Source organism: Ambystoma mexicanum, chromosome 6p (genome assembly GCF_040938575.1).
Source record: "Ambystoma mexicanum isolate Mex_15411 chromosome 6p, UKY_AmexF1_1, whole genome shotgun sequence".
Lineage (NCBI taxonomy): Eukaryota > Metazoa > Chordata > Amphibia > Caudata > Ambystomatidae > Ambystoma > Ambystoma mexicanum.
The window spans coordinates 1,116,509,960-1,116,523,807 of record NC_090935.1 but is presented as its reverse complement, the minus strand read 5'-3'; the positions used below and the strand labels follow the sequence as shown (position 1 = coordinate 1,116,523,807).

The 13,848-nt window shown below is 46.0% G+C and overlaps 1 protein-coding gene across 1 annotated transcript in view; it reads right to left on the bottom strand.

The window, feature by feature from the left end:
• The window catches only part of ISCA1 (iron-sulfur cluster assembly 1), a 118,456-nt gene extending 109,731 nt beyond the window's left edge, over positions 1-8,725 (bottom strand). Inside the window, exons 1-2 of the mRNA XM_069625720.1 lie at positions 8,438-8,725; positions 2,172-2,225 (exon numbers count right to left, since the gene is read on the bottom strand). Coding sequence (XP_069481821.1) covers positions 2,172-2,225; positions 8,438-8,518 — 135 coding nt within the window. The 5' untranslated portion in view covers positions 8,519-8,725. The remainder of the gene's footprint in view (positions 1-2,171; positions 2,226-8,437) is intronic.
• Between the last annotated feature and the right edge of the window lie 5,123 nt (positions 8,726-13,848).

Genomic DNA, 13,848 nt, shown 5'->3' with positions numbered 1-13,848 from the left:
AGGGTGTGCATCCCAACTGAGACGAGAAAGAGAGGGTCGGCCCTTACACCAATTGTCCCAAAGCACCTGGACCAGCCCGTACCCCAAACCGATCCCAACTGTCTACCTTGCATCTTTGTTCCGTCTACCTTGCATCTTTGTTCTAAGACCAGGCCATACCTTCTGTGTTATTGATCATAAAAACCCTCGGACTGCCTGCAAGTATAGGCCTGGTTCTAAGGGGGTCTGTCACAACAGTGGTCAAGCATAATAATAACAAAAGGGAAAGTCCCTAGTGGAACTAACACTGGGACAGTCAATATTAAATTAAGATGCTAGTTCTGCTTACTATTCAGACAACTGTAATGACAACTGCTTCGACTAATTAAATCAAACTTTTTGGTCCCTTGAATCAATATCCACACGATTACACAAATGAGATTAAATTAATTTTTGAACCAAAAATTCAAGCAAAGATAACTAATGCACAAAACAAGACACTACACACAAGACAATTACATAACTGATCACGAAAAAGACATTCTATTAGACAAAATAATCATCTAAGTGATCAATACTTAATATAGGCAGTAAACAATTGCTACCATCAAAAAGAGGAAAAGAGAAAAGCAAATTCCTTGTACATTCTGTGTTAAAAGACATCGGGCCTCATTACAGATCGGGCGATCTGGAATTAACAGTGGTGGTAAACCCGCCGCCACTGTTAATTCCGGACCGCCCGATCCAGAGTCCTGCAGGCAGGAGGTGATATTCCTGCCAGCTCTGACCTGGCAGATTTAACACCGCCCGCCTGCAGGTCGACGTGGAAACACCAGCACCATCACAAGATGATGCCAGTGTTTCCACTTCCCCATTCCCATTCAGTCCTATGGGACCTAGTCGTAATGCCCTGGTATTTCCGGGAGGCACGGAGGCGGAATGGTAATACGAGTCCGGCGGAAACCGAGGCGGTAAAACCGCCTGGTTACCGCTGGACTCGTAATGAGGCCCATCATCTTAACTTGATGCCTGAGGTCAGCATATGTTGAACGCTGGGATGAATTGCGACGAGAATGGGAAACAGGATTTGTAATATTACAATTGAGCACTGGGAATCAAGGCAGAGAGCATGTTTTAGAGAGAAAATGGATTTTAATTTGAGACAGATTCATCAAAAGATACTGGCGAGATTGTCTTGGTCTCCTTTACACGTGCACAGATTGGGACTGCTACATAATGATTTGTGCTGGGGTTGTGGTGTTGAAAAAGGAACTTTATTGCCTGCCATGTGGGATTGTTCAAGAGTGCACACTTTTTGGAGGGATGTTTTAGATAGGTAGGATTTAATAATGTATGCTTCCCTCGGTTGCCAATGCCTTCCATCTTGCTCTCCAAAATAGAGGGTTGCTTGTGGTCACTATTGCTGGATTGATGGTCGCTAATGGTGGCGGTTAAGCAGATAATGAAGGTTTGGAAGACAAAGAAACCACAGTGGACGATTCGGTGAATGAATTGCAGATTTCATCTAATTTTGATGAGAACATGTTTTAGAGGCAGGGCAGGAGACACAGGAGTATTTGGATTCATGGGCACCGTTTAATGAGCTATATGGGTAAATTGGATTGCATATTACTGCATATTCGTGGGGGTAGAGGATCATAGGATTGTTCGTATTTGGTGTTGGGGTGTGTTTCGTGTGTCTTGCGATTGGATTTAGCTTAGTGGGGGAATTCAGTGTTTTCTGCAGCTTTCAAGTGTAATTACTGTCAAATTTAATATTTTTATTATATTTCTTATAATTTTTGATATGATGTGGCTTGTATTTACAGTTTTTCGACTTGTATTTATTCGATTGTTGCTGAAAATATATAAATAGAATTATCAACAAAACAATAATTCCCACTCCCAACCAGGAATATGCGATCAGCAAGCTGTACTTTTTGAAACAGTTCTAAATTGCCTTATGCTTCAATAGCAACACAATCTTGATATGGTGCAGATCTACAGGTTCTCTCAAATACCCTAGAATTCCATGAATTCAAAAACCCAGATATGTGATCATCATATTGTACTACTAGTTTATCAAGGTTGTTGCTACAGGTTAAACACAAAACTTTTACCAATCCTACCAGTGCAATACTGTTCTCTCTCCACGTTGGCGTGTTAAGACACACAGACAGAGTAGTACTTACATGATCCGGTTTCTCCTTAAGGAGCTGCCTGATCTTGTTTACTGCTGAAGGAGTCTGAAAGAAAGGTTCACAAAAAGCCTTAAACAAGTGCAAAGTTCGAAATACATTTCAAAAATGGCTTTAATGACTAGTAACAGTAGTAAGAAGTAACAGGATGGAACAAGCATTACTGTACAGGCTCACAATTGGGCTTTAAGCGGGCAAGGTGCTTTCGGGTACTGGACCCAGCAAACATCCAAAAGCACCCACAAGAGCAGTCAGAGCAGGTTTTTTTGCAAAATCAGTAATTTCATGTTAGCAATTCAAAAGGCGGTGATATGTTCTAATATGGGTGTTTATATAAATGACTAATTTTAACTAAGTGACACCTTTTTAATTAACTCCATCCTCTCTTGGCCCTCTTCCTACTCACACCTGCAAGGCTAAAAACTTTGGGTCATGTTCGACTCTGCACTCTCCTTCTCCCCTGACATCTCTGACGTCTCTAAGAAGTCACACTACCAGCTGCACCTCCTTAGTGGTATTCTTCCTTTCCTCTCCTTCCCCCAGAAGCTCACTGTCTCCAGAGCCCTGGTCCTCTCTAGGCTGGACTATTCTAACAGCCTCTATCTAAATCTGCCTGCCGTTACTCTCCGCCCTCTGCAACTTATCCAGAACAGGACTGCGAGACTTGTCCTTGGCCTCAAGCCCAGGGATCGTATCTCTCCAGGAGTGAAATCTCTGCACTGGCTCCCAGTGGCTGCGAGGATTAAGTTCAAAACCCTCTGCATTGCACACAAGGCCTTCTGGGGTCTGGGGCCGGAATACCTTCAACTCTCTCTTCCTAAATATCTTCCTTCTCGAGCTCTTCTCTCATCCGCCTCCAACTCCCTCAGGGTCAGTCGCTTCTCCAAGCAACGAGTTGGTGGCAGATCACCCTCTTAGGCAGGGGCCTCTCTCTGGAACAGCCTTCCTGCCTCCCTGAAACTCGAGGAGAACCATCTCCGGTTCCAGAAGCACCTCAAAACCTTCCTCTTTGCTTCTGCTTTCTCTCCCCCTCTCCCCTGCTGAATTCCTGACTGAAACTGCACTGGTTACCTGGCCACCCTTTCTGATCTCTCGGCCAGGCCCAGTCAACTGCCCACCTGCACTGCCTCCCTGGCAACCAGGGGACCGTTTTTCTGTATCCCTTCAGTCCCCCTACCAGCACTTATGTCTGCACTTCCTTGCACTTGCCACCAGCTGGCCGTTTTATTTATCTTATTTATTCCACTTTCCCCATGTACTGCACTTTTCCCTCTCCCTTCCCCCTCGCACTTTTCCTTTTCCCCCCTCTTCCCATGCACTTGTGTGATCTGAATGACACCTGGCCTAGTAGGATCGTTGTCTGTCCTCGCTTTGTCCCCCCTTCAAACACTTGTGTATAGGTGCGTTATAAATGCCATATGATATATCAACTGAAGGGAATATTTGTCCCTGGCAAATCTTTCTTATTTGAGTCGATAATGGATGACACGATTCAGTCGACAAGTCTCTTAAGCAAAATGCATTTTCGAAAACTCAATCAGCAAATCAGCATTCACTTCACACTCGCTCAAGCGGTTCTTCATGATTGTTGACGTTCAGAGAAAGAAGGGGAAAAAAAATGTATATGGGTCTATAGTAATGTAACTACTAATTTGCAATGGTAAAAAAAAAAAGGAAAATAAAATATATAAACACGACCGTCCCATTAAGTGGATTAAATAGGATAGCTGAGTAATGGGTGATACAAAGGAAGCACAAGACAAGGATACTGTCAGCCCCCTCCAACACCTCCTCCCCCAAATTGCCTTGGCACTGGAACCCCCAAAATAGGTGCCCACTTTGAAACAGAGGTATTTTGCTGTATGTCCGTTGACGTATACAAGCCTCTGATCGTGCTGAAAGACAGCCATCATTGTGCAACCATTGAGGAGCCACAACCATGCAAGAGGAGGTGGCGAGGAACAAATAGGGAATGGTTGGCATGTGGCATGTGCACAAGTGTCCATAAATAGGGAGAGTCTAAATGTGCGGGCAGATGATTCTGCAGAAAACAGATTTTAGAGATCTTGCCAGGTGTTGGAGTTTTCCCAACTGGTTCTCTTCCACTCCCTTGTCCATGGCTCCTACTGCCTTCTTTGGTGGTTTTACGGGGCACTCCCGGAGGAAATTACCCACCTTACCGCAACATCTGCTGTCGCTGTCTCCTTCTCTTTCGTCTCGGTTGAGCGGGCGGTGTAGACCTCCCAACTGCATGGGTGCAGCTTTCCCCCTCGAGCAGACATACAACGCTCTACCCTCTGAACATGTTCGATCGACTCTCCGATCCTGCAATCGGAGGATCAAATTATCGTCGACAATGACTTAGAAGTCGATACTGGTGTTGACGGCTCCGATGATGTCAGCAAAGGCGTTGACGTTGTCGACTTCTTATATTTACTCGACAGAACCCTCGATGGGCTGGGTTCCTGACGCAAAGACTTCGACAATTTCTCGTCAAATCGAGATTTTTCCTCGATGCAGGACCGGCTTAAGGCTCAGTTTCAAAGATTTTGTCTTCGACTTCCTTTTGTTGTTATCTTTTTGCAGATCGACAGGGGCATGGGCTTTCCGCTTGTCCTTTGAGGAGGGGGTGGGGTCAAGGTCGCATTCTCGAAGATTTTGAGCATTTCATTAAGAAATGCATCCCACTTTGCTGGGGAGTCCAATCTAGTTGGACACTTGAAGCCTGTTAATGGACACGCGTACACCCAACCAAGCTATCCTCAGAGAGCACCGCCAGTCAACGCGCATCACTGACATAATGCATCTCCTCAATGGGGACAAAGTATTCTCCCGTTTAGATTTAAACAAAGGATACCACAAATTTGAACTCTGAAGTATCGCGGTACATCACGACTTTCACCACCCATCTAGGACTATTCCACTATAAAACGCCCGAGTTCTTCAGCTGCGGAAATATTGCAGGAAGAGATACGCAAGATCAACTGTCACATACCGCAATTTATGAATTACAGTGATGATATCTTAATATCTGAACACCGCCAGAAAGCCCACGATGCCACTAACAAAAGGTCTGTACAGCGCTCACTGACACTAACCTAACACTTATAGACAAACGTGCGCTCAACAAGAGTACACTATGTTCTTCGGTCATATTTTCTCTTAAAATGGAATCCAGCCAAACCCGGACAAGATCCGAACTTTGACAGAAGCGCCTCACCCTGTGAACATTGCACAAGTAAGGACCTTCTTGGGTTGGGCGAGCTACTGTACCAGGTAGCTGCTAGATTTTCCACCACGAGCACCCCACTTCGCTCACTCACAAAGCAGGATCGCCCCTTTGAATGGGGTCCATCACACTAGGAGGCCTTCGACAAGATCCGGAGAGACATCGCCGCAGCTGTGTGCATGTCCTACTTCGACTCCAACATGTACACCCAAGTAACAGTGGGTCTCGGGCAGTCCTAGCTTAACACTGAGGGAGTGAGCATGCGCAGAGGAAAGTAGTGTCATACGCCAGCAGAAGTCTCACAGAGGTGGAAAAGAGATAATCAGAAGCAGAAAAAGAGGCCCTAGCGGTCCTCTGGCCGTGCAAACACTTCCACTTGTTCCTTTACGGGCATTACAGACCATCAGGCCCTCGTCACTATTTACAGGAAACCAACTGCTCAGATGCCACCCAGGATAGCAAGATGGGGATTACGCCTGCATGAGTACAAATATACGTCTCCTCCATAAACCCGGAAAAGGCGAGAATCCGGCAGGTTTTCTCTCTCACCACCCACTAGCTGGCCCGCAGAAAACGAGCAAACAAACAGATGGTGGCATTAATTGTATCATCCACCACGCGGTACCGCCAGCCATATCGACTGGCAGAACTGACAAAGTGCACAGGGAAAGATGCAACGCTCTCCCTCATAACCTTGTGCATCAGAAACGGACGGTGGAACTCAGCCGAAGCGCGTCCATACGAAATAACCAGTCTTTTGATGGACTCCTACTCAAGACACTCGCTAAGTCCAAAGACAAACTGCCTCCATCATCTCTGATACTCAAAGGGGACCGGATTGGGCTGCTAGCATCCCTCCACCAACGCGCAATCGACAACGCGCATGAAAATTATAGGGGTATTGTGTCAACCAAATGCATGCTCCGGAAGAATGATCGAGACAATGCTCAAATCATGCCACTTCTGTCTCAGCCTGCAACCCCCAGCTTTCCCAGAGCCCCTGCACGTGACCCCACTCCCAGAAAAGTTGTGGGAAGAAGTAGCGGTTGACTTTTATGGCCCAATGAGATCGGGCGATTACGTACTGGTACTACTAGATAAACATTCAACATATCCCAAAGCAGAAATAGTGGCCTCCACAGCCGTAATACCCCTGCTAGACTGAATCTTCTCGGCGTTCGGAGCCCCCAAGGTGTTCAAGGCGGACAATGGTCCACCAGTAAAGACTTCCATGATTCGCCACCTACATGCGTTTCCACCACTGTGGCCCAAAGCTAAGAGGGATGTCGAGCGATTCATGGCAAATGTCAAGAGGACCATCCACATAGCCAACATCAGCCACATGCCCGAAAGTCACTGTACCACCTCCTGCAGGATTATCGGAACAGGTCAAACGACTCCACAGGAATGTGCCTAGCTGAACTGATGTTTGGGCGCTTTGTGCGTTCGAGGTTGCCCCAAGAATGCAAACCCTCTGAGGAGAACGCAGAAGAATGCGGAGTAAGGAGAAGAGTTGGTCAAGCAAAGGACAGAATGAAAACATATGCGGACCGAAGGAATCGGGCACGGGAAGCAGACCTCAGGGTAGGTGACCACGTCCTAGTACAGCAGACCCAGTGCCACAAGGACATCTCGCCATTCGACCCTCTGCCCCTGACCATAACTCACATGAAAGGATCCATTGGAACGACGGAAAGAGATGGATGGGCAGTGACAAGGAACAGCTCACTCTTCAGAAAGGCATGCGATGACAGACCACAAATCGTTCAGACATGGAGCGAGGAGGACGACTATGCAAGGAAGATGTCAGGATACTCAGGAGATGAAGAGGAATAGGAAGAAGGGGAGCAAAGCTCACTTGAGGAAGCACAAGGGGAAGAAAGTGCACCACACCAAGTCAATAACAGACCATGCCGCACCATTCAAAAACCGAGACGATGGATCGAGGAAATGGGGTAGGACAATGTTATTTTGGGGGGAGATGTAACATTGCCCATGATCATCTGACCAGGGACACAGCGGTGTGTGTGACATTGTCAGCTGACCAAGGTTTGTGTGAGCAGGCCGAGTACACCAATAAAGCAGTTCCTGCTTGACACATAGTGTGTGGTGGTCTCTTGTGCGGCCGGTGCTGTTAGGCCTGCGCGCGCACCCCCCATCTTAGGCAGCGACCTCACAACCAGGAGCTACATTTGGCTCGCCAGCCCAACTGGTGCCTTACAAACATGCATGTGACACTAACCTTGAGTGTTTTACAATGTAAATAAATAATATGGACACATTTAAATAGAATGGATCAAACCTAATGGGCAAAAAGGTACATCATGTTAAAGTTACACGTGCAGTGCGTGCTCCTGCTTACGTCCTGCCTATTGGGTGATGCCTGACACACACAAGCTGGTTTTAGCTCCTGATCATCGAATCTGAATTTCGAACCCTGTGTTTGCACTATACAAACGGGATGGTCTGTTCATGGAAGCGGCACTAAGTAACTGAGGCTGTATCCCAGTGCTATCTGAACTCGTCAGGATAAAACGACTCCACTCAATTGGCATTCGGTTTAGGGCAGTGCCGCACCCTCGGCTATATACATCTCCATAAGACTGCCTTATGTTAGCTTTGTTTTACATCAGTAGGTTCTCATACATTTAACGGTTAAGGAGGAACTAATGATGTAATCAGGCAACATGCTCTGCGAGCGTTAGATTCAGATGTCGGGCACTGCACAGCCGTCAGGTGAGGGCAGTGGTTCCCTGAACTTGCTAAAAAGGACATTGCAAGAAGGTTGAGTGCGGACATCAAATGCGGTTGTAATTTGAATGCAATTTTCGTTCTAATTTAGAATAGAGAAATTGCTATTTACAAGTCGCGAGAGTCACAGTGGCAGGGCATCGAGAAACGCCAGCGGTGTCATGCTGAAGGGGAAAAGGATAAACACGGATCCCGCACTGCTAGGAGCACACGCATAAGGTCTGAACAGCGATGGTAGTTATACTAGAGAAAGAAAAGCACTTGACTGACTTTCACTCACCAGTGTGAGAGCTGCGCGCGTTGGCTGCAGCTTTCTTTTGCTCACAGCCTTCACTGTGGCCCGAACCATGGAGGCCGCCATCTTGCACTTTCCCCCATCAGCTGAGACGCTGAAGCAGCCTAGACTCTTTGCCAGTCAGTGTTGGGAATCAACAATGACAGGCTGGGCGTGGCGACGAGGGAACAGCCTATCCTGCGCCAGAATGCTCGGCAGTCTCCCGGTCTGCTGCCGCCATTGGAGGGATGGACATTACGGATACAAGAGCACATAATACATGGTTACTAAGCAACATATCCCACCCTCGCAACTCCTATCTCATTTGAACAAGCTGTTACACAACAATAGAATAAAAAAATGCTGTAATGCTAACAAAAGACATGTTTGTTGAAGTTAATAAACGAGTAAAGCAATAACAATTAGGCATGTTCTTTTTCATACCATTTCTTAGTTAAGCTGTTTTTTGCTACGTGTTTTTTGGCCATATCAACGTGCGATTCTAACGTCGAACAGTCGGGGGAGGATCCGAACCTGCTTTCTTTGAGGCATAGCAATTTAGCACCCATCTGCGCAATTATTAAATGCAAATATTTTGCCAATGGCATTGCCCAAAATCAATAGATTTTAAATCCAAAATGCAAATTTTGATGGCACTTGCCATGGTGGTTTTTTGTGATGTGGTGCAGGCTTGGATTTGTTATTTGGTCCATGTTGTGTTAAATGTTATTTATACCACGCACTATCACCACCTGCTTGGTCCCTTGGTGCTCTGGAGGATCTGTAAAGCAAGAGGGTAAGGTAGGGGGTAAGTTAGTAGGACTGAGTGGGAGAAAAGAGCAGAGAGCTATGATGTGCTGTTGGCGCAGAGCTTAGGTGTGTTTTTCAGTTGGTAGCCTTCATGTGCTATTGTGCGAGGCTATGTGTGGTTTGTTTTGTTGTTGCAGTGTAGTGAAGTGCGTGTGGTTTGTTCTTTAGAGGTAAGGTATGATATGGTTGTGTTTAGTTCAGGTGTATGCAGAGGAGTACGCTTTTTTAGTAGGGTTGTTTAGTGGCATCGCTATCTAGATGTAGGGCATGCTGATCCATACATGCCAACCCTCCTGAAATAGCTGTAGCCCCAATGCATTCCTATGGGGAAATGTTGGTCTCCCGATTTCCCTTTGGAAATCTCCCTCCCAGCTGTGTCTGAATGTTGGCATGTATGCTGATCTCCACAGTTCCGTCTAGATTAAAAGCATGCAAATCCTCACAGTTCTGTCCATATGTGGTGCATGCCAATCTTTAGGATTCTATCTAGATGTGACACATGCTAATACCATCAATGCCAACCCTCCCGATTTAGGCAGGAGACACTTGATGTTCCCGTGAAAAATATTGGTATTTTTCACATTCTCCCGCCAAAAATAACTGTAGTCCCAATCAATGTTCCCTCTAAGCTGTGCGCGTGTGCGCTTGCCCAACTTCCTTCTGGGTGCTGCTCAGAAGAGTTTTAGCAGCACACACAGACAATTACCACCTTGTCAAGAATCAATAAGGCACAAGCCACATCAGTTACTTTAATAAAACTAAATTATAACAACTAGTCTTAACATTCAGGTGCCTATTTATATTACCCTACAATGCAAGTATTACCTTATAAACCATAAAAACAGAATAATCCCTCAAGAGATTAAGAACAAATATAAAAAAGTGGCTCCATGAATCGAAGATTTCATTAAGATATGCCTGCAGACATTAACCAAACAGCCTTTATTTTTTATTTTATTGTTTTAAAGCGTGGACCTAGCTTGAGAGTAGCGGAGCGCTGTACAGAGTGAGTCTAGCCATCATTTGGGGAATTCGGGGGTGTTTTCCCCCCCTGTGATTTTCTTTTCAAATAATGGGTTAAAATGTTGCATTGTAGAGCATACTTAAAAAAAAACATGGGTGAATAGCCAAACAGTTTGCAGTTGGTGCTGGGGGTCCCGGGGATAGGCATGACATTTTTTTACTGGACATCTACAATAGATGTCCAGTAAAAAGATACCATGCCTGGACCCTGGGCCCCACTGGGCCTAACACAATCAACATGATTATGTGTGTATGCAAGGCGCTGGGGTGCCAAGGGGGAAAGCATGGTATTTTTGACTGAACATCTATGATAGAAATCCAGTAAAAAGAAATACACTTCCTGTCCCCTGGGCTCCACAGTGCCCGAGAAGGAGAGCTGATTTTGGCAGGTGGGTAGGGGGATTGTGCAACAAAGGCATTAAGGCATTTTAAAATGCCTTTGTTGTACAGCCCTCCCTTCCCCCCTCTATCCACTACTTGCCAAAATCAGCTCAACGGACCAAAACAAACTAACACACACACACAAACACACACACATTCATACAGCAATCACTATCATTCACACGAGCATCCATCACCATACACCCACTCATAGCACAAGCATGCACGCATCCATACACATGTTTAAATTAAAAAAGTGAACATAAACGTACCTTCTGCATTAGCCTGTGTGTGGGTGGGCCCTGCTCCAGGTTGCTCTCTCCGTATGTGCGAGGAGGCGTAAGAGCTCCCCCTCTCACATAGAGACATGCAGTGCCCCAGCCAGCATTTCCATTGAGCTATGCAATGCTGGTGAAGCAAAATGCCCCAACCTTGCATGGCTCAATCACCATGTGCGCCTCGGGAACTGAACTGAACTGTCAAAGGGAATTAGTGTTTCCCTTTTCGATCTAGAAAAGTAGACAACCCTCGATCATAAGGCTATGTATTATGTTGGCCAAAGACCAACCGTCTCATGCATCTAGTATTAGAAATATATAGCCATAAGCTTGACTAAGGTGCGGCCATTTTAAAACGACTGAAATCGTCATTTTGTTTTTCTCTAACATTTGTTTTTTGCCTCATGTAAAACCGCTTTGCTGAAATGTTATTCTGCTTCACTGGTGCACAATGCAAGGCCGCGAGTGGCATGTTGAAACATAACGCAGTAACTCAGACAGAAATATCCGGTCCCCTCCCTCGCATATCCTTGGAGAGTGAGCAGCAAGGCATTCTAATCAGTACAGCAGGTGGCAGCTAGTCTCGGTAAGCAGAGTAGAAACGCTAGAGCAAACATTAAATGACTTGAATTATGCTCTTCTTTGCGGCCCCCCTTCCCTGAGCCTGGTACAGCCCTGGAGAGCAAGTTGACCCCCCGGCGCACAAATAGAAACTAGGAGATAGCAAGGCCTGGAATGTGTCTCTCCCTACGCACAGCTTGCTTGCAGAAAGCAGAAGCATTGTGTTCTTTAAAACACAGACTTAATGTCTGTGGGCTTACAAAATTGCAAACTGTTACACAATGAATGTTTGAAGGTGTCAAACTCGTCACCATTGTCATTCATCGTGCCTAGTTCAAAGGAAATGCAATATGGGCGGTATAAGTTGTGACACTACTGATTACTAGATGCTTGTTTTGTATATATGTAACTGTTGTATGCATTTCGCTCTCTAGCGTCCCCTGAGGTCTGACAGACACACGTCGCGGGGCGTGGGACCAGTTGGCCAATTGAGACTATTTGTTTTGCAATAAACCCTAGATTTTGGGAATACAACCTCGTGTCTGGCGTATCAGTTCGTGTGTGGTGATTGTGCCTTGTTTCCACAAACGAGGGTCCCTCAGGGGCCCCTTCAAGATGGCACCCGAATAGGGACCCTCCCCCACTGTTCCATCGTGTACGTTGAGAGATAAGGAAGGCGGAAAGAACGGCGAGGATGGAACGATCGAGCCCGGATCAAGAGGTGTTCGGTGCGCCCCTGCGTAAGCGATGAGACTCCTATGCAGACCTGCACACATCTGATCCCTGATCGACGTGCCCAGCCAGAGAACAAGGAGGCGAAGGTCCCAAAACGAGGCAGAGTGAGCCAAGATACGCAGACACGACGTCATTGGTTGCATCAGTATACGGACGAATTGTGTCTTGAAAAGACAACTTGACTGATCAGGTGAGTCGTGCCCTGATTCAAAAGTGATCCTGATATTGGTTGAGAGATGATTTTGCAAAATCAAACACCCAGAGTAAGGTTGATTAGCCAAGGGTAAGGTTAAAGCATGCCTGGGGTATTGTCCACTCTAGCGGGTTTTCTTTGGAAACTGGCCAGGTTGCGCCACCGGTGGGAACGCCGGCGTATGAGATGTATGTGAAATACAGTGTGGGAGCGATAATGTTTTGTGAAATTTGGCATAAGCAAACCAGAAAGCAGGAAGATCTTCAGTGGCCAAATTATGGGAGTTTTGAGATGACGAGGATAGATAATTTGGAGAAGGTTTTAATTAAAAAAAAACACGCCCTGCGGCATTCGATGATATCCTTAGGGACTGGAGAAGGGAAGCTATGCTTCATTGGAGAAGTAGAGAGAAACATGAGCGCAGGCATAAATCGAAATCGGAGAGAGCGGAAGAGAGAGAGGAGGAGGAGTGGAATGATAGTTTGAGAAAATCAAATAGACGCGACCAGTTGAGTATAGAAAAAATATATCCACAATGAGAATTGCATTCATCAGATGAATTGATAGAAAAAATATTGACTGATATGAAACAAGGCTCAAGACGAGAGGCTCAAAAAACAGTGTCAGTGGCTATAGCTCAACCCCCTCCTGTTGCTCAGCCCCTCCCGACTGTTCAGATACTAGCACAGCCACAGACTGCACATGCAGCGCCTTCTGTTAGCCAATCAACATCGCAACAGACACTGCCCGTTCCCATGATTCCATCTGCACCTCCCACATTAGAGATCGTTTCAGTCCCATCTGCCCCTCCCATAATTGAACTTGAAGTTGTTGAAATAGAAGAAGGGGCTGAACAGAGGGGATGTACGAGAGTAACTCGTAGTGCGATTAGCAAGGAGAAGAAGTGAGAGTTGCACGAACAGGACGAAATGTATATAGATGGGAATGATGAGACGGTAGCAATGGCTTCCATATTTGACTTCAGGAGGAGCAACGAAAGACAGGTAGTGTTGGAATGCATGGGTGAATATTTAGTGGCTAGATGGAAACAGTTGATTGGGAAGTTACCGCCACAACGATTGTTAGATTTGAATGCATTGGCACGTTGCAGAGGGAGGGATGAAGAGATGAGGGAACATGTAGACCGACTTTTTGAACTCAAGAATGAACTTGATAATGAGTATGCTGAAATGTTTGCCACACCTGGGTATAGGAGTAGAGATATTAGGAGAGATAGAACTGAAGCGGTAGAGCCATATATACAGCAGCGATATTTGTCGTCATCAAGACAGACAGGTGACCGGCTAAGAGTGTGTACACGAGAGGCGTTGAAATGGATTTCAGACCCTAGTATTCCCGCAATGGAGATACATGAGATATTTGATGAGTACACCTTGCCCATGAAAAGAAAAGCATTGCAGATAATGGCTGAACAT